We start from the raw sequence: 27,341 nt of genomic DNA, 5'->3' as shown, positions 1-27,341 counted from the left end.
TGAATGAATTTAATATCAATTCATGGAGTTACATGAGGACCAACTGGTATCCCTAAAGATCTTATTGAACTGAAATTACCGGCACCTTCTCCCCCCTCCCCTGAGATGCTGAGACCACCTGTATATGGGTGGCTTCCATGCTCCATGACAGCTCTCTTATATCAGGTTCTACATCACATTCAGGGTGCCCCTTTGTGCAAAATGAAGAGGGCAAAGGTTAACCCTGTTTGTATGAGGTGTAATAGTAACTAGGAGGAGGTTGCACATTTTGCTACAGGTCTAGTAACCCAAAGCATCCAACCAGAAGGCACAATTTACTGTCCAGCTGCAAGAAAACAAACTTGCTAGGGGAAACTAAACATTGCAAACTTTGCCTCCCCCACCTTTTTTTTTTACCCCAGATGTGCCGGGCTCACCCATACCATAATATCATGTGACAAAGTAGATGGAGCCTGTCTGAAAAGGTACAAACAGCCCAACCTTTGACAACACAGCTAAAATCTACATTCTACTGCATATGTTCAATATAGTGTTCTCTTTAAGTCCATTTAGAAGTCAAATCTGTAGATTTTGGAAGCCCAAATGTAGAAATGTTTGGACCATCCTAATAAAGCCATATTAAAAGTGCAGCGTTTGAGCTTCACTGTGTTACCGATAAGAGACAAGGTAATAAAAGCTGCAAATGGCAACTCGCAAGTCAACTGCATCATGTAGCAACCCTACTTCACTCAGAACGTTTAAATAACTCCAACAGCAAAATCAAAACAAGCAATTAATAATAATAATTAAAAAAAAAAAAAAAGATTAAGACTAGGATGTGATTGGACAAGGTTGGCAATAAAGCACTCTCTATAGAGTATGGCTCCCAATGATAACAATTTGAGATCTTGTATATGTATGTTACAGTTATGCTCTGGGCTACTGAGGTGACAGTGGTTTATAAGACTTATTGTGCTGCATAATTTATACACAGAGGGCATTCCACTTTCAAAATAAGAAAAAGCAAAGTTCTTTTTCTAAGTACTAGACAGGGTTGTCTGAAACCAACTACCCCTGAGAGGTCCTGCCTATGAGCACTGTGAATCACAATGGCATTTATAGGAGTTATTTTTTAATTATTAATGAATCACCCACTCAGAAGCTAATGGTGCATTATAGAGGAGTCCAGTAGTGATGTGCAGGCTGACCCGAAGTCCTGGGTTCGGGTCAACATCTGCACAAAGTTTGCAACCTCCTAGAGCCCCACTTGCGCTAGGCACCCTTCTTTTTATATACCAGTGCGCTGGCGTGCCCCGCCCCCTACCGGACATCATGGCGGCCGTATATAAGTTGGAGAGCACAGAGGGTTAGGGACTAATTTTTCTCAACCCACATGTCACTAGAGTGTAGAATAATGTCCCCACTGTTTTAAAATCAGTCTATGTAGAGGGAAATTTGGCAATATAAATATATATATTTCAACAGAAATGAAAAACAGTCCCTGGCCAGTATCATTTGATATCATAGTTGCAACTTCTTGTTTTGTCACATAAGTTCATAGTAAGGGCAGATAGGCTTCAGTATAAGTTATGGGCACATCTAATGCTCCCAAGCAAACCCCTGGGTTGTAAAAACCACAAAAACATGTACAAGATCAGTTTTTAAGTTGTATCAGAAATTTGGGGTCACTTGCTAATGCTCCTAATGATGCAGAACTAAGCACAAAAATAAAAAGTTGAATACAGTATCTACATTAATCTAATGGTTCGAAGTTACTTGGTTTGTAACTGGGATTTTCAAACTTCTTAGGATCTGGTAAAGGGGCACAACATATTTACTGCATGTATTTTATCTAGACTGAGCAAAGACATTTACAAGGACAGCCTATTGTTTGCACAGAAAATCCCATTTCTGAATACCTGAATTTATAAACAAAGGGCACTGCCGTACTGTTGGCCTTAGAAGGACTGCTCTATATAAAGCAAGAATTGTTGCTGTTATACTACAATCTGTGATGAATAAATTGTACTGCAATATGGCAGCACCATGTTAATGTATAAATCCCAGCATGCAGTGCACTACAACCCTTCACTATATGTTTATTTAAGGGAAAATAAATGCAAAAAAAACTACTATTCAGAAAGGGACTGTAAAACAAACTGATGCCATACAGCTGTCACTACACTCAGCAGAGAAGTACCCAACTCTGAAGCCACTTCTTAAAAGCATGAGAGAGAGGCACAGCATTTCAGGGGCATTAATTATTTGTGAAATGCAGCTTCTTTCTCCCTGAAATGTTATGCCACTTACATGTTTCTAATAAAACTCTGTGCATTGCCTTCTTGTCTTCAGTGTCCACATAGCAGTGCCAACTCCACACAGACTTTCTACCTTAGGCAACAAAGATTAAGCAATAACACTACTTACTCGACTGTCTCAGCTTGTGAGGTCAGTAACATGGTAAGATAAACATGATTAAATCCTTAACTAATGGGAAATGTTTTATAACATGCACGCACTTGCACTGCAGCTTTGTACCAAAACTCCCACTTTAATCCCAACGGCTCAGCTTATCATGGACCTATACGCAATACACATGTAGTGTTACCCTCAGATCAGGAAACTCAGCAAGATTATTGATATTGCCTCTTTCAGACAAAAGACAGAGAAAGACGAACATTGTGCACCCTTGGTTGTGGGAAACATCTTACTCATATTGTTTTTTTCATACAGAGCAGCCCACTAAAAGGGAAAAAGTGAGTCTACCTTTCTAATGATCCGATTTATGCTGAAGAGTGGTTGAGGTGCAAGAGCTTTGGAGCAAGAGAATTAAATATGATAGCTCCTACAAAAAGGGTCTGGCTAAAATAGTCTAAAGGCAAAGAATATCTTTGCCTCATTTCTTAAAAGCTCATTACTCCAGGGTTAGTCTCTGTAAGCTGACTGGTGACCAAGCTGCCGATCATCATATGTGCTGTATCGCTTTACATGAATACGACGCACTCTGTCACGAAGCTCAAATCCGTCATCATCTTCGCTGTGCGACGCTTGGCTGCGTATACGGCTGGTGGCTTCTAGCAAAGAGTTGTCAGGGACTCTAGGGGTCTCATATAGCAGAACATTTAGAGTCTCTTCATAGATGCGTGCCTCGGGGAACTCAACCTATGGGTGAAAAGATTTTATTCATACAAGTTCTTGTCCTTCAAACTGTTCATATAAAAACTTGTGATATGCTCACGTTCCACACCCCTCAAATGAACAGACAAAAGCATCATTTATTGATTGGTTCAACTGTATGAACTTTAGTCCAAACCTAGTAAAAATAATAAACATTGCATGTGCCATTTACCAGCACCATTTAGTTATTGTGCATTATCCAATATTAATGGTTTCACCAGATCTCAGTAGTCTCTATAGTTAACCGTTTTATTGTGCTTATAAGTTCCCAAAATATTTAATGTCCTTATGTTGTTCTGGGAGCCGTGAGACTTTGCAAGAATGAATATAGTTGCATTTGGATAAATGGTATATATTTGGGTGTATTTATATAAATGCTAGAGAGCAGACGCTTTGCAAAAGTGTTTATGCTAAACCCTGTGACAGACACTGGCAAGTAAAGGCTGTGACATGAAGCTAATTTTAGCATGATAAAGCAGTTGCACTATTATTACACTATTTACAAATCTTGCTTTTACTATTCCAATAATCACAAGATCATGCTGCAACAAGGTGTGTATAAATCTTCTATCCAAATGTGTAATGTTTAATAGCAAGCAAATTAAAATCGATGTTTCAACAATATAAGAATCCACATATTTAAAAGTCCAGCATGTGCCCTAGTAGAACTGAAGACCAAATCAACGTTAAATTATTTACCTTTGTTTGCTTCTTTTCTGTGGCGTAAACAATCGAAGTGCAGCAGACTTCTGCTAACTTTCGACCCTGACCATAGAATGACCAGCAGCAAATTTCATCACCAATCACATCTTTAATGAATAAGACGCGCCCATTGAAGCGGAGGGAAAGCTTGTCAAATAGTTCAATGTTTTTCAGGAGATGGTCATCAGAATTGCTGAAAGTTTATTAGAAAATAAATAAATTTAAATAATTCCATAAGTAATTACATTTATTTGAAATTAATTGCAGTCAATCATGCAAATATACACACACATTTTAAAGAGTTTGAATATGTGCACCTAAAAATTATGAATTTTTGCAACGCCATGCACCAGTCAACAAAGCTACAGTTTTCACACATTTGGATTCATACCCACCTATCAATACCCTGTTGTAATGTTCCAGAGTGTGTAGGACAGCAGACTAATAATCAGAAAAGATTTGCAATAAATGCTAACCCGTTTCCCCTCTTAATTCACTGACATTGGACCCTATGGGGTCTAGTGTAACAATTTAGGCAATTCTTCAAGAGAAGTAAACATATATGGATACATATTACACGCATGTGGATAATGCGCATATTCCAATGTTACAGACTACTCTGCACAACTGCACTAGTCAGTACAGTATGAAATTGCTAACTTCATGGGGTCAGGTAACAGAATCAGCCCTCGGGAACAGTTTTCTTTTCCATGCCTCTAGCAGCAGTCGTAGTTTATCTGGATTGTGCCGTGTGCAAAACCTGAAAACTAAACCAGCTTTCAAAGAAGCACAGAATAGCAAACCTAAAATACCTTTATTAAAATATGAATTAAATAAACCAAACCAATGGAATAAAAGATAACCAACCTGGTATAAGAGTATTTGTTGTTGCTTCTGTTGTATAGCAACTTTACCACTGGCTGTTGGAAAGCAACCAAAAACAGAGAAAAGTGAAATAGTGTTAGCAATCATAAGGGGGGAAAAACATTAAAAATATGCCTTGTGACGAATGTGCCCAGAATATATCAAGTTAAATTGGACATTTCCTCAGTCTCCAATGGCCTACATATTATATAATACTGTCTTGGCAAGAAAGAAATCATGTTTCTAGATTTAAGGATAAAGAACATATAGGAGAAGGTAAAGCTGGCCATATAATTGGAGATCTGCTCTTTCATTATGTTGCCAAATCAGTGGATCACTGCCTGATTTGGCCATGTCTTTGCTGGCCCAATAGATATTTGTGATACAGCTGTCCTGCATGGCCCATTCACAGGCCTAGCTAGATAACTTGCTCTGGCAGGGCCAAGTCAGCAGCTTTTACTGGCCTGTGTAAAGCCAGTTAAAAGCAGCTTAAAATGAATTCTAAGACAATATGCAGTGGCTGGACTTGCTGAGTAATCATTGAAGACGTTTCACTACTCATCTGAGCAGCTTCTTCAGTGAAACGTCTTCAATGATTACTCAGCAAGTCCAGTTGTTTACCTATACTAGATATACCATGACCTGGATGACTGAAAATCTTCATAGTCATGCAATGGCTTTTTCATTTTTTTTTATTGTAGTAAAGGATGTAGTTTAAAATTAATCTGATTGCTCAAATCTAGTACATATGTTGCCATTATTTTAATAAATGACTATGCCCAATAAGGCAAACCTAAGCACAAAAAAGAAAATCTTACATTTAATCAAACAGAAAATACTGATTTAGAATTGGCAATGATACAAAAAGGCCATTTTTGCTGGCATTAAACTGTACATAACGAACCTTGGCAGACGATTCAATAAGCTTTTCTTCTTCTTTGGGGGATGTGATAATAGGAATATTACAGACTGCCTCATATGTATCATTCGTATCCTAAAATTAAAAAACAAAAAGACGATACAATGTTACAGTTTATCATACACAGTATTGGTAAAATGTAATCTGAAAAGTAACAATAAAACTGAAATAGGGACGAGAAATATCAATGCTTACAAACAAGTTTTACTATCCCCACTCACATGAGCAAAACCACAGTGGGACCCATTTGAGCTGAAGCTTTTGCAGGATGAAATCAGAGCAGAGGAAACACACAAACATGGAAAGAACATACAAAATCCAGGGTGCTTACATATGAAAGATTGCACAAAGGAATTTAAAAGGATCCTTAGCAGCTGGATCTGTTTTTTTCAATTTATCAAAACTCTCTTGAGAGGAAATCATTTTAAAATACATGCACATTTATCAAAGCTGATAAAGTAGTCAATTTGTCAAAATGTGTTCAGCTAATCTGGTATATGGGATATTAGTGTTCAGAGCAGGTCAGCAGCAGCACTGGGAACCTATATCCATCCAAATCCTTTCTCCCCAATGCAAATAACATGCAGAGAGAAAAGATTCAAAGATATTTTCCCCATTGAAACAAATCATTCCAGCTCAGATGTTAAATCTTAGTGCTTTTTAGCACATGGGCAGATTCAGAGAAAGTCGCCTGGCGACTAATCGCTTCTTCTTCGGGGGGCGACAATCTCCCCAAACTGCCTTTCGCCTGCTAAAATGAAAAATCGCCTGCGGCAATGCACTTGCCGCGCTTCGATTTCTGCAGTCGCCCAAAGTTGCCTCACGGGGAAACTTTGGGCAACTTTGGAAATTGAAGCGCCACGAGTGCATTGCCGCAGGCGATTTTTCATTTTAGCAGGCGAAAGGCAGGGGGAAGGCATTTTGGGGAGATTGTCACACCAAAGAAGAGGCGATCAGTTGCTAGGGGACTCCCCAAATCTGCCCGTGTGCTAAAGCCCTAAACAATGGTTAACACTTTCACAAGCTGTACGCATTGGTAACACTTAGAAAAAAATATATAAACAATTGTTGAATCAGCCCTCGTCTGTAGTTATGAAACCGATTAATAAGGATATGTTCAGTATAAAAACTGGTTAAATAGATAGGCTGTGCAAAATAAAAAATGCTTTCAATATAGTTAGTTATCCAAAAATGTAATGTATAAAGGCTGGAGTAACTGGATGTCTAATATAATAGCCAGAACACTACTTCCTGCTTTTCAACTCTCTTGGTTTCCACTGATTGGTTACTCTGCAAAACTCAAAAAAGGCCAGACTGAAGTTTGAAAATGAACACCAGGCGAAGACAGAGGTTTCTGGAGGATGAAGAAAATGTTTGTCCATAGTGATCATCACTATGCACAGAGGAAAAAAAGGTGAGGCTTTGAAGCTGAAGTGGAAAAGGGTCTAGTGCACTGAAGCAACACCTCAAGACAACAGCAAGAAACTTAAAACTTGGTTGCAACTTTTTTTTCCAGCATGACAATGATACAAAGCATATAGTCAAATACAAGAGTCCTCTGCACTCAACCCATTATCAATATATTTAAGACAGAGACATTTTGTGCATACTGCTACTAAAAAATGCCTTACCCTTTAAACAAAACAGGGATTGTTTGTCCATATATTGCAATATATTTAAGCTGGCCAACTACGTCAAAGTCATCCCATATCTGGCCAGTCCTATGCTCAATTTTATCTGATTCATTAAGAATTCTGTTGCTTCATTATATATTTTTTTACAAAGGGACTTGGTTTTACCTGCAACTTAACTTGCTGCTTTCAAAGTAAACCTCCATACTTGGCTGCCCTTTTATTAGACACCAGTGGGATCACCTGACTATAGCTGGGAAGGGTGGGAGCTACAACATGGAGCTGGTCACTGCTCCTGTATAAACTATAACAAACAAGGGAAAGTTGTGCTCACCACTAATTTTAAAACCATTAGGCGGGGGTGCAATGAGGCTGTGACCACAAAATACATATAGTCAAATACAAGAGTCCTCTGCACTCAACCCATTATCAATATATTTAAGACAGCGACATTTTGTGCATACTGCTACTAAAAAATGCCTTACCCTTTAAACAAAACAGGGATTGTTTGTCCATATATTGCAATATATTTAAGCTGGCCAACTACGTCAAAGTCATCCCATATCTGGCCAGTCCTATGCTCAATTTTATCTGATTCATTAAGAATTCTGTTGCTTCATTATATATTTTACAAAGGGACTTGGTTTTACCTGCAACTTAACTTGCTGCTTTCAAAGTAAACCTCCATACTTGGCTGCCCTTTTATTAGACACCAGTGGGATCACCTGACTATAGCTGGGAAGGGTGGGAGCTACAACATGGAGCTGGTCACTGCTCCTGTAGTATGGAGTATGGAGGTTTACTTTGAAAGCAGCAAGTTAAGTTGCAGGTAAAACCAAGTCCCTTTGTAAAATATATAATGAAGCAACAGAATTCTTAATGAATCAGATAAAATTGAGCATAGGACTGGCCAGATATGGGATGACTTTGACGTAGTTGGCCAGCTTAAATATATTGCAATATATGGACAAACAATCCCTGTGTTGTTTAAAGGGTAAGGCATTTTTCAGTAGCAGTATGCACAAAATGTCTCTGTCTTAAATATATTGATAATGGGTTGAGTGCAGAGGACTCTTGTATTTGACTATATGTATTTTGTGGTCACAGCCTCATTGCACCCCCGCCTAATGGTTTTAAAAAATAGTGGTGAGCACAACTTTCCCTTGTTTGTTATAATGATACAAAGCATAACTTTAGTTAGTTGTAAGAAAATGGCTTAAAAAATAAATAAAAATAAATAAATCATTCTCTAAGGGGAATACTTTGAAATGACTTCACATAGAAAAAAATAGATACCCTATCTGACTTAAAGGAAAACTATACCCCAAAATTGAATACTTAAGCAACAGATATTTTAGATCATATTAAGTGGCATATTAAAAAATCTTACCAAACTGGAATATATATATATATATATATATATATATATATATATATATATATATATATATATATATATATAATATATATATATATATATATATAGAGTTAATATTGCCCTTTTATATCTCTTGCCTTGAACCCCGATTTGTGATGGTCTGTGTGCTGCCTCAGAGATCACCTGACCAGAAATACTACAACTCTAACTGTAACAGGAAGTGTGGAAGCAAAATACATAACTTTGTCTGTTAATTGGCTCATGTAACATAACAAGTATGGTTTGTTTGGTATGTCTGTGTGCACAGTGAATCGTATGAACCCAGGGGGCGGCCCTTATTTTTTAAAATGGCAATTTTCTATTTATGATTACCCAATGGCACATACTACTAGAAAAGTATATTGTTATGAAAATGGTTTGTTAACATGAAGCAGGGTTTTACATATGAGCTGTTTTATGCAATATATTTTTATAGAGACCTACATTGTTTGGGGGGTATAGTTTTCATTAACAAAGGCAATGTATAGTAATATGATGAGTGAAGTTGTAATAAACTTGCAAGGTTCCAGCAGCAAATTGCCTCAACAAGCACACCAGACATGCTTCCAGTGATTTGGATACAAATGCAGTTTTAAATGCACAAACCATAAAGTGATATAACCCCACTTCCCCATATGCTAGATGCAACTTGCACCAAATGTGAGCCAGGACAACTACATCTTCTGATACATGGGCCGTAATGGAGGCAGATGCTGGAATTTTAAGACAAAACGCTTCATTATGGGTAAAAACAAGGCAATGTGTATCTAAACTTGCACACTGTACTTATGCTGGTCTCCTATAGTACATAACATTTGCTCTAAGTATATTTAGCTGTAGTAGATGGGTATATGCAGACTAAAACTAGGCTCATCTAATTACCTGTAGTGCTGTTTGGCACTTATCTACCAAACCCTGAATGAGGTAATATTTGGCTTCAGCCATTAACTCCTTGATTTCATGTCTGCTTTTTGGAAGAGCAATGGTATCATCTCGAAGATAGTTTAAAATGCTCCCAAAATGCTTTCCACAGCGGTCAATAAGAATCCAACCTGTAGAGAGAAAATAAATAATGTGGAAAATAAAGTGTACGTATGTATACATCTCCTTAGAATTATGTCACTTCCACAATAGAAAAAAATTGAAAAATTTCGCTCATCACTAGTCATCATTTATGTCACATGACTCATCAAAACTTGTGCATTTAAAAAAAAAAAGACGTCAATTGATATGAAGACGTCAACATTTTTCATGGCAAAAATGTATTGCTATAATGAAAAATTTAGAAGGGAGCAGAAATGCTCATCTATCGCAGTAAAAGTCTAATATAAAGAGAATCAAGTGCGGAGTGTGTGGAATTAGGCTCCTGGATACTGATAACAAATAAAACAGGCGGTTTTGCTGGGTTGCAAACATTAACACTAACATTAATTAAATAATGGAGTACTTTTTTGCTGGTGAGAACACTGCACACTGTTGGTGAGTTGTTGGGGAAACATAGGAATTTGTAGGCAGTTCAGGACACCTATTGCTGAGCCAATGGCAATTTATGCATTCTACATTCTCTCATTGTGTCACTTAGATGACCATGGAAAACTATAGGGTATAAATATAGAAAGCCTAGATTTAATTTTTATGTCCAAACAAACAAGCTGTATCAAATTTGGCATGACATGAAAAGCCTATTTGTAAAGCTGTGTTTTTAAACGAACACTGCTGTTCATCTTTGGCATAAATTCCAATAGTATATATGCCTGGGTACCACCATTTAATCCAAAATCATAATACAGGGACTTCAATGGACTTGAAGAACTCCACTAAGTGTATAGGAAATGTGTGAAGAAACCAGTATAAGCTTGTAAAACTGCCTACATAATCACTATTCGTTCACCATCGAAGCTGGGTTCTACACAATTTTCTGACACCTGTGCCACTGGCACTGAAAAGTGTGTTTTGCAAAGTGCTGAAACTGAATTCCAGAACCACATTTTATGCATCTATATACAAATGGTTTAAAGTGTTTTACTGTAAATCTGGAGAGAAATTCAATTTTTAGCACTGTGTCATCCATGCATCCAAGAGGAGACTACTTGTGTCTTAATAATTGTACTGTATTATCATATCTCAGAGAAAATAAATAGATTTTACCTTCCTTGTCTGTCAGAACCTCCATGCGCCCACTGAACATGGCTTTGAGCATAGTATCGTGTCTTGTGAGTACCTGCACTGTAGTATAATACAAGCAGCCCCCCACATTTAGCCGTATGTACTTATTTCCTAAACATCCTCCTTTGAAGCTGTACGTTTTAGGTTTGGCTCCAGAGGCCGGGCACACAGCTGTCAAGCAAGTATCTCCTGACATCTCTCGCTGCAAATAGACGACAACTCTACACACTGTGGGCTTCACGTGTGCTGCCGTGGTTGGATGGTGCACAGCAAGGACCCTTGTAGTTAGCAGGGATCAACAGCCTGCTAACTTATTCCAACTGGAAATCTGCAATGATAGTAAAACAAATGTAATTAAAGCAGAGGCTCCCACGCTGTGGCTCATACCAGTGCAACCTGAAGGCCATTTAGGGTGAAATTTAGATCCGGCCAACAAAACACACAAAATTGCCTGGTTTGTCAATGCCAGAATACCCGGCAAGAGTGAAGAGGGATACATAAATGTCTAGACACCTAAAATTCCTTTAGAGGCAACCCTTGTACTGTGATATCATTGTGTTGATAACAGTGGAATTGAAAGCTGCTTCATTTCATCCTTCTTTCACTGCTCTGTGACCCTTGAACAGCAAGTCAGCCCAACAACTAATGTGCAAATGAGCCATTAATGTTCATAAGGGACAGCGCTTGGATTAAAGGAATTCTCTCTTGATTTTTATGATGTAGCTTTTATTTCTAAATTACACTGCAAATAGTTCACTCTACAATATAAAATTTCATTCCTTAACAAGCAAGTGTATTTTTTTTAGTTGTAATATTGGTGTGCAGGCAGCCATCTCAGGTCATTTTGCCTGGCCATGTGATTTCAGAATCAGCACTTTAGGATGGAAATACTTTCTGGCAGGCTGTTGTTTCTCCTACTTAATGTAGTAACTGAATGTGTTGCAGTGGGACCTGGATTTTACTATTGAGTGCTGTTCTTAGATCTACCAGGCAGATGTTATCTTGTGTAGGCGAGCTGCTATCTGGTTACCTTCCTATTGTTCTGTCATTAAGCTGCAGGGGAGGAGGGGTGATATCACTCCAACTTGCAGTAGAGCAGTAAACAGTGACTGAAGTTTATCAGAGCACAAGTTACATGACTGGGGGCAGCTGGGAAACGGACAATATGTCTAGCCCCATGTCAAATTTCAAAATCAAATTTCAAAAAATCTGTTTGCTCTTTTGAGAAATGGATTTCAGTGCAGAAATCTGCTGGAGCAGCACTGTTAACTGACGTGTTTTGGAAAAAGTAAAGTATCCCTTTAAGTCTAAGAACACAAGTGAATCCAGATAAAACAGGAAAAAATGAAAAGAGCAATAACATTTTAGCTCTTTTTTTCTAGTAATATTGCAGAAGAGTTAGTACAGAGGCCAAAACATACTTAGATGACAGCATGGCATTTTTACAAAGGTTGGATTGTACCCCAAAATGTTGAGTGTTTGTGTCACAATCTGTGGCTAAAAAAAAAAAAATGCGTGAACATACACGTTAAATGCCTTTTGTGTTTGTGCACGACTCCTCTGTTGCCTTTATAATGCAATACATTATTGTCTATGAGAATAACATGTTCTACATAGGATTTCTATCACCCCTGTTGAATGAAAGAGTTTATAGACTTCCTCAAATGACATCACTTGAATTTAATCCAGCCAACGAACAACTGGTATGGATAATCAGGCCACTTCAGGGAATAATTCAGCAAGTGACATCAGATAGGCAGAACATTCCAGTTACATTTGATTTCAATGGAACGGCATTTCCTACAAAACCCAAGGGAGGAACCTCACGATCTAAAATTAAAAACTGGAAATCACAGTTTAGATAAATCAGTCATCCTGCTTCCGGCTATTTTATAAGCAGCACTCACATGATGTAAAGGAAGCAAAAGAAGAAGAAAAAAAAAAAAAAAGATTCTTGAGTCAAACAAGACTACAACCTTTTTTTTTTTTTTTTTTTTAACAACAGCAAAACAAGCACATTGGGTTCTTGCTTTGTAACCTTCAGTCCTCATATGGTGCTGGACTACATCATGCTATTTCTCTTTTATATTCTCTATTTTATATTGAAGAAAATTGGGAGGGTTAGTTCTGGAGACCCACAGTTAAAAAAACAGGGGGTTTATAGCACAAGGGTGCTGCAAATGGATGTAGAATAGAAGCTAAACTCCATCTTGAGAATATCAGCTGAATGCCAACACGTATCAGACGGGACTCACAATAAAGAGCATAGTGCTCTGCTATGAATCAGAAGTGTTCTGCCATCTTGAAGTTGTGATTTGTCTGTACAGTGAGGGAAGTACATTGCAGGCAAAGCTACACTGCATATTCCTACAGTACAAGGACGTCAAAGCACCCCCTGCATTGGAAATTATCTCTTTAAAGGGGAACTAAAGTCTAAAGCTGGCCATAGAAGCAAAGATCCGATCCCATGAATCCTCGATTCGTACGATTTTCGGATCGTGCGTGGAGTGTCCCGACATCTGTCGTGCCATGCCGATCGGTCATTCAGTCGATCGGACAGGTTGAAAAATTTCTGTCAGCTGCCGATAATATCTGTGTGTCTATTGCCGATCTGACAATCTTCAGTGGGAGACTGTCACCAGCTTTTGTCGGACATAGCTTTCGTACGATTGCTGTAGGGGCAGAAAATCTGCTGATCTGTTCTTTTTCTACTTTATTTGATCTGAAAGGTTAGTGGCAGGTCGGGAAGTCTGATAAGTCTGATCGTTCGATGATTCGTACGATCTGATCTTTGCATCTATGGCCAGCTTAAAATAGAATAAGGCTAGAAATGCAGTATTTCGTATACTAAACATAAACATTAACTTACTGCACCACAAAACCTAATGAAACAAATAATTTTGCTCCCCTCAGTTTTCCTGGCTTCAACTAGACAACATCTCTTGAAATGGTCTTTTTAGTTGATGGACAAATCATACATTTAAAGGAACAGTAACAACAAAAAATGTAAGTATTTAGAAGTAATGACAATATAATGTACTGTTCCTCTGCACTGGTAAAACTGGTGTGTTTACTTCAAAAACACTTCTATAGTTTATATAAACAAGCGGCTGTGTAGCCATGGGGGCAGCCATTCAAGCACAAGATACACAGTTGATAACATAAGTTCTGATAAATCACATTGTTTACTACAGAGCTCATCTGTTATCTGCTGTGTATCCTGTGCCCTTTCTCCTTTTTCAGCTTTAAATGGCTGCCCCCATGGATACATAGCGGCTTGAATATATAAACTATTGTAGAGTTTCTGAAGCAAACAAACCAGATTTACCAGTGCAGGACACCACTATATTTTATCATTATTTTAAATCACTTTCAGTTTTTGGTGTTACTGCTCCTTTAAACGATCGTTTCAAGATAAGCTTGGTCTAACGATAACGAAAAGATCTTTTAAAAATCTTTACATCTATGGCCAGCTTAAGACAGCCGGGCCTGTGCAAGTTGGCAATTGCTTGAATTCTTGTAGATGATCTTCCATACAAGTTTTTTACAAATCTTTTTAAAACCTTTCCCCAGACACATAGGCATCTTCAACCTTTTTTCTAAAGGCATCAGAGAAAACATTCTAGGCATCATAATTCCACACATTTTAGCACCAGAGTAAACCAAAATTAGAGGCATATGTATGATGCCGTGTAAAATTAAATTCACCAAGAAAAAAAAAAAAGTGCTATTGAACATCCCTGCTTCGGACCATTGTAAGTAAGTTCCGGCGGAAATTGCTCAAAGAAAAGGTGTGCAAAAAACAATAAAAAAATAAATAAAAAAAAAGACAATTTTTACATGACGATGCCTGGCGATGTGTGAATTATTCTTCTGTTTTTTACACCACATAATAAATATGCATCTAAATGTCTGAGGCTGGTGATACATGTAGGGAAGAACTTCCATTTTCCACATGTGAAATTTGCATTTATTTAAATAATGGCAAATGATTTTTGTTATATTACATTAACTTTTTTCAATCAGTAAAGATCAAGGGGCAGATTCACTAAGGGTCGAATTTCGAAGTTAAAAATACTTCGAAATTCGACCCTCGAATTGAAATCCTTCGACTTCGAATATCGAAGTCGAAGGATTTAGCGCTAACCGTTCGTTCGATCGAACGATTAAATCCTTCGAATCGAACGATTCGAAGGATTTTAATCCAACGATCGAAGGAAAATCCTTCGATCAAAAAAAGTTTAGCAAGCCTATGGGGACCTTCCCCATAGGCTAACATTGACTTCGATAGGTTTTATCTGCCGAAGTAGGGGGTCGAAGTTTTTTTTAAAGGGAAAGTACTTCGACTATCGAATGGTCGAATAGTCGAACAATTTTTCGTTCGAAACGTTCGATTTCGTTCGAATTCGAACGAATTTAACCAATTCGATGGTCGAAGTACCCAAAAAATACTTCGAAATTCAAATTTTTTTCATTCGAATCCTTCACTCGAGCTTAGTGAATCGGCCCCCAAATATTGTTAAAGATCAAATATATGTTGAAATATGTTGGTGATAAAATTGCCATGTGGTGTATTTACTTTTCCACATGAAAAGGCTGATAAAAAACATTTCCAAATATATACATTTGTATAAAATCAGCAGATTTTTATGCTACTTTAGGTAAATGGATTCTGTCATTTTCTGTGATTTTTATGGTTTACTTTTTATTTCTAAATTACATGGTTTGCGTTGGAAATAATTCACTTTACTTTTAAATTTTATTTACTAGAACCAATGTATTTTTTTAGGTGTAACATTGGTTTGGAGGCAGCCAATTCAGTGCATTGTGTCTGATTCTGAGCTTTTAGAAGAAACCAGCACTCCAGGATGAAACTGCTTTGAGATAAGCCATTGTTTCTCTCCTTCTCATTGTACTTCAATATGACCCAAGTCGTGCTCCCTAGGAAAAGCAGGGTTTTTCATGCTTGGGTGTTATTTTCATGTCTACCACTAGGTGGGGCTATGGACTTTAGAAATTCAAATGATTTCGGACTTCATTTTGATCTCTACAATGCTCAAATCTTCTGCAGCCTTCAGGAAACCTGTTTTTTTTGTACGGGTGAGGGGGTCCGGGATGTCATAAATCATAGCTCCTCATTGTATTTAATGTATTTGAGTCTAAAGTTCCACTGCCTCTCAATGTATTTATTGTATATGGGGCTAAAGTATTAAACGTATTTCGGGTGCCACTACTTCTCGCCCTCGTTGTATAATGTATTTATGATCTGGAGATATTGTTCATAGAAACCAGTGTAACAATATTTAGAAGTGAATACTGTGTGTATATATGCTTTACTGTACTAATTTATTGAGGCTAATGGTAAACGGGACAGGTTTTCCATAGTGTATTTTAGCTGGCAGAGAAATGCCTGGTCACCCTAAATTATTGGGGGGTAGTATAGACAGTTTTGCTTATTCACCCACTTGCTAAAATTCAGGACACTAGCAGCAGTGCTATTAGCCCATTGAACCACTATCAGTTCAGGCACCTGAATCTTTCAGCAGAGGTGTCAGATAGCGGATATCTGGTTAGTTGCCCATTGTTCTGTTGTTAGGCTGCTGGGTGGGGGGGGGATATCACTCCAACTTGCAGTAAAGAGTGACTGAAGTTTATCAGAACAGAAGTCCCATTGTGACCGGAGAAATGTACATCATGTCTAATCCTATGTTATATTTCAAAATGAAGTGTTAAAAGAAATCTGTTTCCTCCTTTAAGGTGGCCATACACGGGCCGATAAAAGCTGCCGACAGACCGTGTCGGCAGCTTATTGGCCCGTGTATGGGGGCCCCCGACGGGCTTCCCCGATCGAGATCTGGCCGAAAGTCGGCCAGATCTCGATCGGATGGGATTAAAAATCCCGTCGGATCGCGGCCGCATCTGTTCGTTGATGCGGTCCCGCGATCCGACCGCCCGTTTGGTGAACGCTAGGATCCGATCGTTGGGCCCTAGGGCCCACGATCGGATCAGCCCGATATTGCCCACCTCAAGGTGGGCATATCGGAGGGAGATCCGCTCGTTTGGCGACATCGCCAAACGAGCGGAACTATCCGTGTATGGCCACCTTTAGGGTCTGGCTACACAAGCAGATTCAGGGAGATTAGTCGGCCCAGCGACTAATCTCCTCTTCTTCGGGGCAACAATCTTCCCGAACTGCCTTCCCCCTGCCCTCCGCTGGCTATAATGAAAATCTCCTGCGGCAATGCACACACCGCGCTTCGTTTTCCAAAGTCGCCTCATGAGGAAACTTCGGGCAACTTCAGAAATTGAATTGCCACGAGTGCATTGCAGCAGGCGATTTTTTTATTTTAGCAGGCGGAAGGCAGTTCGGGGAGATTGTCACCCTGAAGAAGAGTCGATTAGTCAACAGGCGACTAAATCTCACTGAATATGCCCCTGCCATTACAGGGCATTTGTTTTTTCAAAAGGGTCAGTGACCCACTTTTAAAAGCTGGAGAGAATAATAACCCACATAATTAAAACACTATAAAATAAGAAAGACCAACTGAAAAGATGAATAGAATTGGCTACTCTAGAATATAATAAAAGTTAACTTTAAGGGGAACCACACCTTTAACACCACACTATCCTACTGTCATCATTCCACAGACACCCTTTTCAGGGTTGCCAGGTTGGCGGGTTTACTGCCAAATTGGTCTGTTTTTAAAATGAAATGGCGCCCAATTTTGTGCGGCTGGAATTGGACTCTGGAGTGAATTGGAGATATTAGGGGGGGGGGGGGTGGTTGAGACTGAGGTACTGTGGACATGTCCTTGGTGTTTTCTGTACAGCCCTTTTAATTTTCCTGCATGTATTGTGTTTTGTGTACAGTGTATGTTTAAATAAGTACATAGCACAGTTTGTGTATGTTTGAAAGTGCCCCTGTCAGCTAGAATTGTATGAATGTATGGCGCGCGTGTGTGTGTGTGTGTGTGTGTACGTCCATTGTATAGTGTGTTCCTGTTTGCTGGGATTGAGAGATGTGTGTCTGTGTTATATATACAATATATATATATATATATATATATATATATATATATATATATATATATATATATATATATATATATATATATATATATATAGTTATTGAGGAGTTTCATGACCATATGAAAACACGAGGTCGAAGGCCGAGTGTTTTTATACAGGTCATGGAACTCTAAAGGTAACTTCTAATATCCTCATATTTTGCAACAGGGGTACTCTATTTATTATAATACACACGTTTCAGTGAGTCATGTGATAGAAATGACATCAGAACTCACTGTTTATAACTGATGACATCAGAACTCACCGTTTATAAGGATATAATTTACAAGATATTCATGACTTTTGTGTATTATATAGTGAATAAAGTACCCCCTCTTGTAAAATATAAGGATATTATAAGTTACCGAGGAGTTTCATGACCATATGAAAACACGAGGTCGAAGGCCGAGTGTTTTTATACAGGTCATGGAACTCCGAGGTAACTTCTAATATCCTTATATTTTGCAACTGGGGGTACTTTATTTATTATAATACACAAGTTTGAGTGAGTCATGTGACAGAAATGACATCAGAACTCACCGTTTATAACTGATGACATCACTAGTCACCGTTTATAAGGATATAATTTACAGGATATTCATGGCTTTTGTGTATTATATAGTGAATAAAGTACCCCCTCTTGTAAAATATAAGGATATTATAAGTTACCGAGGAGTTTCATGACCATATAAAAACACGAGGCCGAAGGCCGAGTGTTTTTATACAGGTCATGGAATTCCGAGGTAACTTCTAATATCCTCATATTTTACAACTGGGGGTACTTATCCTCATATTTTACAACTGGGGGTACTTTATTTATTATAATACACAAATTTCAATGAGTCATGTGACAGAAATGACATCAGAACTCACTGTTTATAACTAATGACATCAGAACTCACCGTTTATAAGGATATAATTTACAAGATATTCATGGCTTTTGTGTATTATATATATATATAAATTGTACTGTTAAGCACCTTTTCATGTCTATAGAAATATGTCCAAACTTACAGGGAAAATTTTTATAACGTCCACTTTAATGTAGAAAAGTTATTGGAAAATTCCAGACGCTTATTTGATTTGATACCCTTATTGTTTTACTTTCTTTTATTCCGATCTTTCAAATAGGGCTATTTTTGGGCTACTTTTTAAATGGCTATTTTTTTTATAGTCTTTGGCTGGTTTTGAAAGGTAAACCTGGCAACCCTGAGCCCATTATGCCATTGCAGCCCTGAGGCACATACAGTCGCCCCAGCCAGTGTCACCCTCACACTTCCTGTATAATCGTCACTGCCACAGCCCCACTACTAATATGTCTGCCTGTGTCACTGTTTCCTTTTCCAGCTACTACTACTACTACTAATCCCTCTCCTGGCACGGTCTCTTCACACTGTGCTAAATAACAAGGAGCTGAGCATGTGACCCACCCCATACAGTCACGTTAGTTACGTGCGGCTGGTAACAAGCCCCCACAATGTCAAAAAGCCAGTGAGCCGTACCTGCGCGCTGCATCCTCTGTCCGACACACACCTGCACCGACTGGGGCTACAACAACCAGCTCTATGCGATACGGGCTTGCCTCACTTCCACAGTTCTTCCGCCATCTTTTCCACAGGCTGAGGTCACTTCCGCAACTTGTCGCCACGGCAACCTGCCCTCACTATCAGATTAGAGGCAGTCTCGGAGCCGCCCAGCGCCGGGAATACTGGGAAATGTCGTAGTAGTCTATTGGGACCTACGCCACAGCCAAATCGCTTTACGCATTCGACGTAAAGAAAAACGAAACTGCCGGAATGTCACGCTGCTGTTCCTAGTTTTGGCTTAGAACTTTGCAGAGAGGAGGAGGTTTAATACCAGCTGACATTACCAGAATACTGGTTTGAAGGCCGTGGGCTTTTACAATGATAGATGTAGACCTGTTTTAAAATACCTCCAGTAATAAATATATACTCAATTGGCGTGATATGTGCCTGCGTCCCGCGAAACGCAACAGCGCAATAATGTTTTGCCAGCATGTGATATGGCGCTTACAGGCTTTGCTTCCGCTTTGTCACTATGGAACCCAGATGTGTCCCCGGAAATGACGTCTGTAAACACCAGCGAGTTGTATCCGTGGCAGCTGAAGCGGGAGACGACTGAACGGTAAAAGCAACTGGTATAGGGCAGTAAACGCGACAGCTGTAGGGACTTGAAAGAACGTAATGAAAGTAGCGGTGGGAAGTTTGTTACCGAGCTAGTTACTCATTGCTTCCAATCAGCAGGTGGCATTTTCTGAGCCGCTGTTTAAAACAAACATCTCATTGGTTGCTAAGGGTGACTAGCTCTTGAAAATGCCCTTGGTGTTGCATTCTGCTTTCTCAGACATACTCAGTATTTAACAGTGCAGCTTTTACTGATTGACAGCTCCACAGGCGGCCAGATGTGGGACTGGGAGTTGGAGACAGCCCAACAACAGGTGGAGGCTACTAGCCTGGAACATTACTAGCCTTGCACCTATCTGACGTGGGATTAATAATACATTACACATCTCTCCTCCATCACATCTGAAAGATGAATGCACTGGATACTGTCTGCCTTCTTTCTGAACTGTAAAGATCTGTAATGATGTTAATGTATTACACTCAAGCTGCTAACAAGACTAGTTAAGGAGAACTAAACTGTCTCAGAAACATGTAACCACTGTGCATATAAAGAATGATCTTCTCTGGTCGATATATATATTTATATATATATATAATACACAAAAGCCATGAATCTTGTAAATTATATCCTTATAAATGGTGGGTTCTGATGTTATCAGTTATAAATGGTGAATTCCGATGTCATCACTTATAAATGATGAGTCCTGATGTCATATCTGTCACATGACTCACTGAAACGTGTGTATTATAATAAATAAAGTACCCCCTGTTGCCTTCGGCCTCGTGTTTTTATATGGTCATGAAACTCCTTGGTAACTTATAATATCCTTATATTTTACAAGAGGGGGTACTTTATTCACTATATATACTTCAGCCTCATGTTTTTATATGGTCATGGAACTCCTCAGTAACTTATAATAATATTCTTATGTTTTACAAGTGGGGGTACTTTATTCACTATATAATATACAAGAGCCATGAATATCCTGTAAATTATATCCTTATAAGACACAAAAGCCATGAATTATATCCTTATACACAGTGAGTTCTGATGTCATCAGTTATAAACGATGAGTTCTGATGTCATTTCTGTCACATGACTCACTGAAACTTGTGTATTATAATAAATAAAGTACCCCCAGTTGCAAAATATGAGGATATTAGAAGTTACCTCTGAGTTCCATGACCTGTATAAAAACACAAGGCCGAAGTGATAACTTATAATATCCTTATATTTTACAAGAGGGGGTACTTTATTCACTATATATTGCAAAAATGTTAAGATTTAGGAAAACAGTCTGTTGTAGCTGTGCCACTTTCTGGTGTTCCTGGTTACATGACTTTTACACAGATCTTTACTTGGTTCCTATTTGTAATGCTTTTGTTTTTTTCGCCTGCTGACCTAAAACTATATTGATGATTTCCCAGCATACCTTGTATTACTGAAGATATAGTTAAATTAGAATTATGTCAGGCCTTACAGTTTTTTAATCTTTTAATATCAGCCCTTTGACCTAGAAATGTCATATTTTGGAGCTGACTTTCTGTACAGATGACTAGTAGGAGCATGCCCATTAATAGGCTCCTGTGAAAGGTTGGTATTCATGGACAGTGGCATCTCAAGAGTAAAACATGAGACTGCTCCCATAACTGTAGTTTCTTCTCAGATGCAGAAGATACCCACAAGAAATCTTTCCCATGCATCATTTTCAGTTGCCACATAGGCAGCAGGCGAGTGCTGGGTGAAATGGACAGAGAGCTTCACAACCCAACAAATAGCAGGATTTGTAGTTCTTAAAGAGATTTATCTGGTGAACAGCGAGGAGAAGCAGGGGCAAATAGATTGATTTGGGGAAACCAAATAGCAGTATTGGCTTTTCTGATTTCTTAGTCTGATTAAATTAAAAAACGTTCCTTCTAATTTCAGGGAGGGTTGAATGCCAGCAGACTAGGAGAGGGCATGTTTGAGTCAAAGGTCTGCTATCGGGCTGGCTCCTGTGATCCATCAGTAACTCTTACTCCATTGCCTTCATAATGCTGTCATGGTCCCACATCAACGGGAGTATTGAAGTGTAACTTGTTATTATGAGGTTATGGAGAACAGCAGCTGCATACAGGAGTTACTGAGAGATTAGATAGTGTTAGCTCAGAGGCGTGGGTAAGCAAGCAGGCAGTGTTGGGAACGCAAATAACTGCAGATTGCAGAACCTTCTGACTAAACTCACAGTCTATTCTGTAAATTCACAGAAACCCAGCATACTTATCAAAGAGGAAAAAATTAAGATTCTACAAAAGGCTATACAGGTATGGCACCTGTTATCTTGAATGCTCGGAAACCTGTGGTTTTCCGGATAACATATCTTTCTGTGATTTGGATACCTTATTAAAAAATCATGTAAATATTACAAACCCAATAAGCTTGTTTTGCTTCCATTAAGGATTCATTATATCTTAAGGTGGCCATGGACATAACAATTACGATCTTTCTTGGGAAAGATCTTCCCAAGAAAGATCGTTCATTTCAATACACACGTGTAGAGCTGAATCGTCAAATATACAGGTAGATATACAGGTAGAAACAATAGAATTCTACCTGTATCTGCCGATTTAGCACTAACAATGCCGGATGTTTGGGTCCCTTCAAAGGCACCCGATCAAAATTTTCCGTCCAGGCCGATCGCCGAGCCGACTGATATTCAAGTCTTCTGCCGATATTGGTCGGCTCTTTTCCCACCATACACGCAACGAATATCGCACAAAAATTTGTTTCGTACAATATCTGTGCGTCTATGGCCACCTTTAGTTTGGATGAAGTACAATGTTCTGTTTTATTATTACAGAGAAAAAGGAAATAATTTTAAAAAAATTGCACTTTTGGATAAAATGGAGTCTATGTGAGATAGCCTTTCCGTAATTCAGAGTGTTCTAGATAACCGGTTTCTGGATCCCATACCTGTACTATAATGAATTGGGTTTGGACTATTTTACAGTTAATTTTGTGGAGCCTTTTCCTACTAAAGCCAGTTTTTTTTTTTAAATAATCCTTTATTTATTAACTTTGTCCTGCATTCTTTAGTCTGTGGTATTTCCTTTTTCAGTATAATGCGCTATGGAATCTGGCTGCATTACAGCTTGATGCAGTTACCAAACACATAGTTCAGATATGTTTAGTTATTTTGTGGTAAAAGTCAAGCAGTTCCTTGTTTTCTGTGGTATCCTGGCTACCATTTTTGTTTAAGTCTGATGAGAAGTTTCTATGTGTTCATATACAATGAAGATTTATAGAAAAGTAAAGCTAATAAAAAATTACCATTGTGACTGGGTAGGGATTTTAGCATGGCTGCTCCATTGATTGAAGAAAAGTCTTACACTATTAAAATTTTTTAACCAAATAATCTGTACTCACAGCAATGGCCAGGGACTCCTTATCTGACGCGGGGCTGCACTTTGATGAGCTGAACAAATTGCGTATCTTGGACCCCGACGTCTCCCAGCAAACAACCGAATTAAAGGAGGAGTGCCGAGATTTTGTAGACAGTAAGTCTGTTATTATTCAGTATACCCTTGGTGGGAAATGGTAAAAAAAAACAAAAAACTAAATGTAAAATATACCAGAACTATAATTGAGAAAGTGATGCCATTTATTTCCGCAGTTATGTGTTGCCACGCTGTACATAGAAGGAAAGTTCAGTTATGCCTCTCTTGTATAGTTAGAGAGTACTAGCGACTACAAAAGCCATGTGTATACCACTAGCCTTTAAGGTTACCTTCACCTTTAAATGAACTTTTAGTATGATGTAGAGAGGGATATTCTGGGACAATTTGCAATTGGTTTTCATATTTTACTATTTGTAGTTTCTGAGGTATTTAGCTTTTTATTCAGCAGCTCTCCAGTTTGCAGTTTTAGCAATTTGGTTGCTGGGTTCCAAATTACCCTAGCAACCATGCATTGATTTGAATAAGAGACTGGGATAGAGTCCTGCGCGGGTCTATTTTTTGGAACCCATACCTGCAATCCGCAACCCGCATTCTTACCCGGTACCCGACCCGCAAGTACCTTATCCGCAACCCGGACCCGTTGACCATCAAGAATCAGGAAGTGCTGTCAGGTACCCGACCTGCTGCAGGACTCTAGACTGGGATATGAATAGGAGAGGACCTGAATAGAAAGATGATTAATAAAAAGTAGCAATAACAATACATTTGTATGTAGCCTTACAGAGCATTTGTTTTTAGATGGAGTCAGTGACCCCCATTTGAAATCCGAAAAGAGTCAGAATAAGGAGGCAAATAATTCAGATACCATAAAAAATGAAGACCAATTGAAAAGTTGCTTAAAAACTTCCATTCTATTACGTACTAAGGGGCACATTTACTAAGCTCGAGTGAAGGATTCGAATATAAAAAAACTTAGAATTTGGCAGTTTTTTGGGTACTTCGACCATCAAATAGGCCACGACGTCGACTTTGATTCGAACGATTCGAAGTAAAAATCGTTCGACTATTTGATAGTCGAAGTACTGTCTCTTTAAAAAAAACTTCGACTACATACTTCGCCACTTTAAACCTACCGAGCTACAATGTTAGCCTATGGGGACCTTCCCCATAAGTTTTCTAAGCTTTTTTGGATCGAAGAAAAATCATTTGATCGATGGATTAAAATCCTTTGAATCATTTGATTCAAAGGATTTAATCGTTTGATCGAACGATTTTTACTTCGATCGAACGATTTTTACTTCGATCGATCAAAGTATTTGTAGTAAATCCTTAGCCTTCGGTATTCGAAGGATTTTACTTCGATGGTCGAATATGGAGGGTTAATTAACCCTCGATATTAGACCCTTAGTAAATGTGCCCCTAAAAGTTAACTTAATGCTGCTGCATTATTATTGCATGGGTATTAAAAGCTGGTATTTTAGGTAAGAATGCTGATCACGCTAGCTTCTCTTGGATCCATGACTTTATTTAGGGAATACTTCACAGCCTCTTGTCAGCTGTCTTTAATAGCAAGTGACAGTTGGAAGGCTGCATATCTGTGCTTCATATAAAAAAAATCGCAGTGCGTGTCAGATGCAAATTGCATTCCTTACATACTAACTTTTTTTTTCTTTTTTAGAAATAGGACATTTTCAGAAAGTAGTGGGTGGACTAATTGAGCTTGTTGATGAGTTAGCTAAAGAAACCGAAAACGAGAAAATGAAGGTAAGGGTATCAATGTTTATGCCATTGAATGAAATAGGTTTTCTAGTGGAAGCGATCACATACTGTACACATTTTGTCTGACACACCCCAAGGGCTGTTACGAATGACTGAAGGACATGCCTACACCTCTGACTACTTACTACAGGTTGTAATATCTGTGAAGTTCAGCATCTTCATGTTGGCATGGCTGTCCTCTGCCCCCTGGACTTAACTCAAGTTTTTTTACTTCGAATCTTTCACTCAAAGTTAATGAATTGGCCCCATACAGTTTTCTCACATTTTGCATTTTTAGAAACACAAAATATACTTGTGAGTTAGAAACATAACGGTAGTATTCTAAGACAACATCAGACCAGTATACAGTTTTGATGATTGTGGTACAGGTATGGGACCTGTTATCCAGAATGCTCGGGACCTGGGGTTTTCCGGATAACATATCTTTCCGTAATTTCGATCTTCATGCCCCAAGTCTACTAGAAAATCATGTAAACATTAAATAAACCCAATAGGCTGGTTTTGCATCCAATAAGGTTTAATTAAATCTTTAGTTGGGATCAAGTACAAGCTACTGTTTTATTATTACAGAGAAAAAGGAAATCATTTTTCAAAATTTGAATTATTTGGATAAAATGGAGTCTATGGGGGATATTTATCAGTCAGAGATCGCCACAGTCCTCTAGAGTGACATTCCACCACTATGGAATTTTTTAAAAGAGTATTTATCAATGGGTGAAAGCGAAAGTTCATCCTTTTGATAAATACGCCTTTAAAAATCCCATAGAAATGAATTGAGAGTGGCAGAATTTCACTCTAGAAGACAATGGCGATCTCTGACTTCACTCTTTGATAAATATACCCGTCTGGAAGACAACCTTTCCGTAATTCTGAACTTTCTGGAGAACGGGTTTCCGGATCCTATACCTGTATTTGAGCTGTTATATCTTTGTTTGTTATGCTGCTCTTCTCTGCAGCTATTCTCTGCAACTGTTAGCAATATACCTGGGTCAGAGCGTAGCAATCAAGCAGCCGTGGAAATACTATGTCTAGAATACTGCTGGGTAATCTCACTGCACCGTTATCAACTGACTGTTTGCAGTGTGTTTATTTTGTTAAAGGCAATAGGTGCCCGGAACTTGTTAAAATCTATAGCAAAGCAAAGAGAAGCCCAGCAGCAGCAACTATATGCCTTAATAGCAGAGAAGAAAATGCAACTAGAAAGGTATGTATTGACCTGTTTCTGAATAGAACAGCTGTGTATCTACATAGTTAAAAGATAGGCTAGGACTACACTGATTCCGGCACGATCCGACGCACTGCGACAAAACGCATGCGGCAAAAATAAAGTGAGAGATAGAATTGTCGCATGGTGTCGCTGCGTTGATCCGACTCGACTGATCCGTGTTTTGTCGCAGCGCGCCGGAATCGTTTGTGTAATCCTAGCCATATGCAGGATCATTCTTGACCCTAGGGAGTGCAAGAGCATGTCTCTTAATGCTCATTTTAGGAGCACTTAAAGAAATTTTACTTCCTTGTTTTGCAAAAAAAAGTCACATTGATTCTAATTCAGTTTGGCCAGGCACCCCTTTATGTAGCACATGATGGGAGATGGCACAGCCATATTTATAAGCTTCCTGGACAAAAAAACGCTTATCGTTCCTCTCTTGCAGGTACCGAATAGAATACGACGCTCTGTGTAAAGTGGAAGCTGAGCAAAATGAATTTATTGATCAATTTAACCTCCAGAAATAGCATCACTCGCAAGCCTTGATTGCTCTGACTGACTCTGTGGGTCGCTTTATTTTCCCAGCAAGGATCTCTCCTCAGTACCCACATCTCATTGCAATACCAGTTGGACGTTCAATAAAAACATTCCTTAATATTACATGTTCATTTTGTTTAGAGCTTTCCAGGACTCCCTACCACTTCTTCTCTGCAGTCTGACATTTCATGATAAAAAAAACTGCAAAACCAACATTTCTCTCCAGCAAGTAACCGGTCAAGAAGCTTTAAGAGAATCAAACGCTATTTTTAAACCACTGTTAAACATTAAAATGTATTATTATACTTTCTAA

At 38.6% G+C, this 27,341-nt stretch overlaps 2 protein-coding genes across 3 annotated transcripts; one reads left to right on the top strand and one right to left on the bottom strand.

The window, feature by feature from the left end:
• Positions 1-259: 259 nt before the first annotated feature.
• On the bottom strand, positions 260-20,019 carry tnfaip1.L (TNF alpha induced protein 1 L homeolog). Of its 2 annotated transcripts, none has more exons than XM_041581837.1 (7): positions 19,958-20,019; positions 10,838-11,183; positions 9,572-9,741; positions 5,627-5,716; positions 4,726-4,778; positions 3,856-4,051; positions 260-3,141 (listed from the first exon to the last, which is right to left on the bottom strand). In XM_041581837.1, the coding sequence occupies exons 2-7, from the start codon at positions 11,049-11,051 to the stop codon at positions 2,905-2,907; spliced, it is 960 nt and encodes a 319-aa protein (XP_041437771.1). In that variant the 5' UTR covers positions 11,052-11,183; positions 19,958-20,019; the 3' UTR covers positions 260-2,904. The 2 variants fall into 2 exon arrangements, with proteins under 2 accessions (XP_041437771.1, XP_041437770.1); XM_041581836.1 differs by lacking the exon at positions 19,958-20,019 and adding an exon at positions 19,426-19,611.
• ift20.L (intraflagellar transport 20 L homeolog) lies at positions 20,009-27,341 on the top strand (the record flags this gene model as incomplete). Its single annotated transcript, NM_001088666.1, is given in 5 exon segments — positions 20,009-20,068; positions 23,476-23,604; positions 25,184-25,269; positions 26,385-26,488; positions 26,937-27,341. Coding segments are annotated over 4 exon segments (399 nt in total). The 3' UTR covers positions 27,019-27,341.

The sequence above is a fragment of the Xenopus laevis genome, chromosome 2L (assembly GCF_017654675.1).
Source record: "Xenopus laevis strain J_2021 chromosome 2L, Xenopus_laevis_v10.1, whole genome shotgun sequence".
Classification (NCBI taxonomy): Eukaryota; Metazoa; Chordata; class Amphibia; order Anura; family Pipidae; genus Xenopus; species Xenopus laevis.
This window is presented reverse-complemented; position numbering and strand designations above follow the sequence as displayed.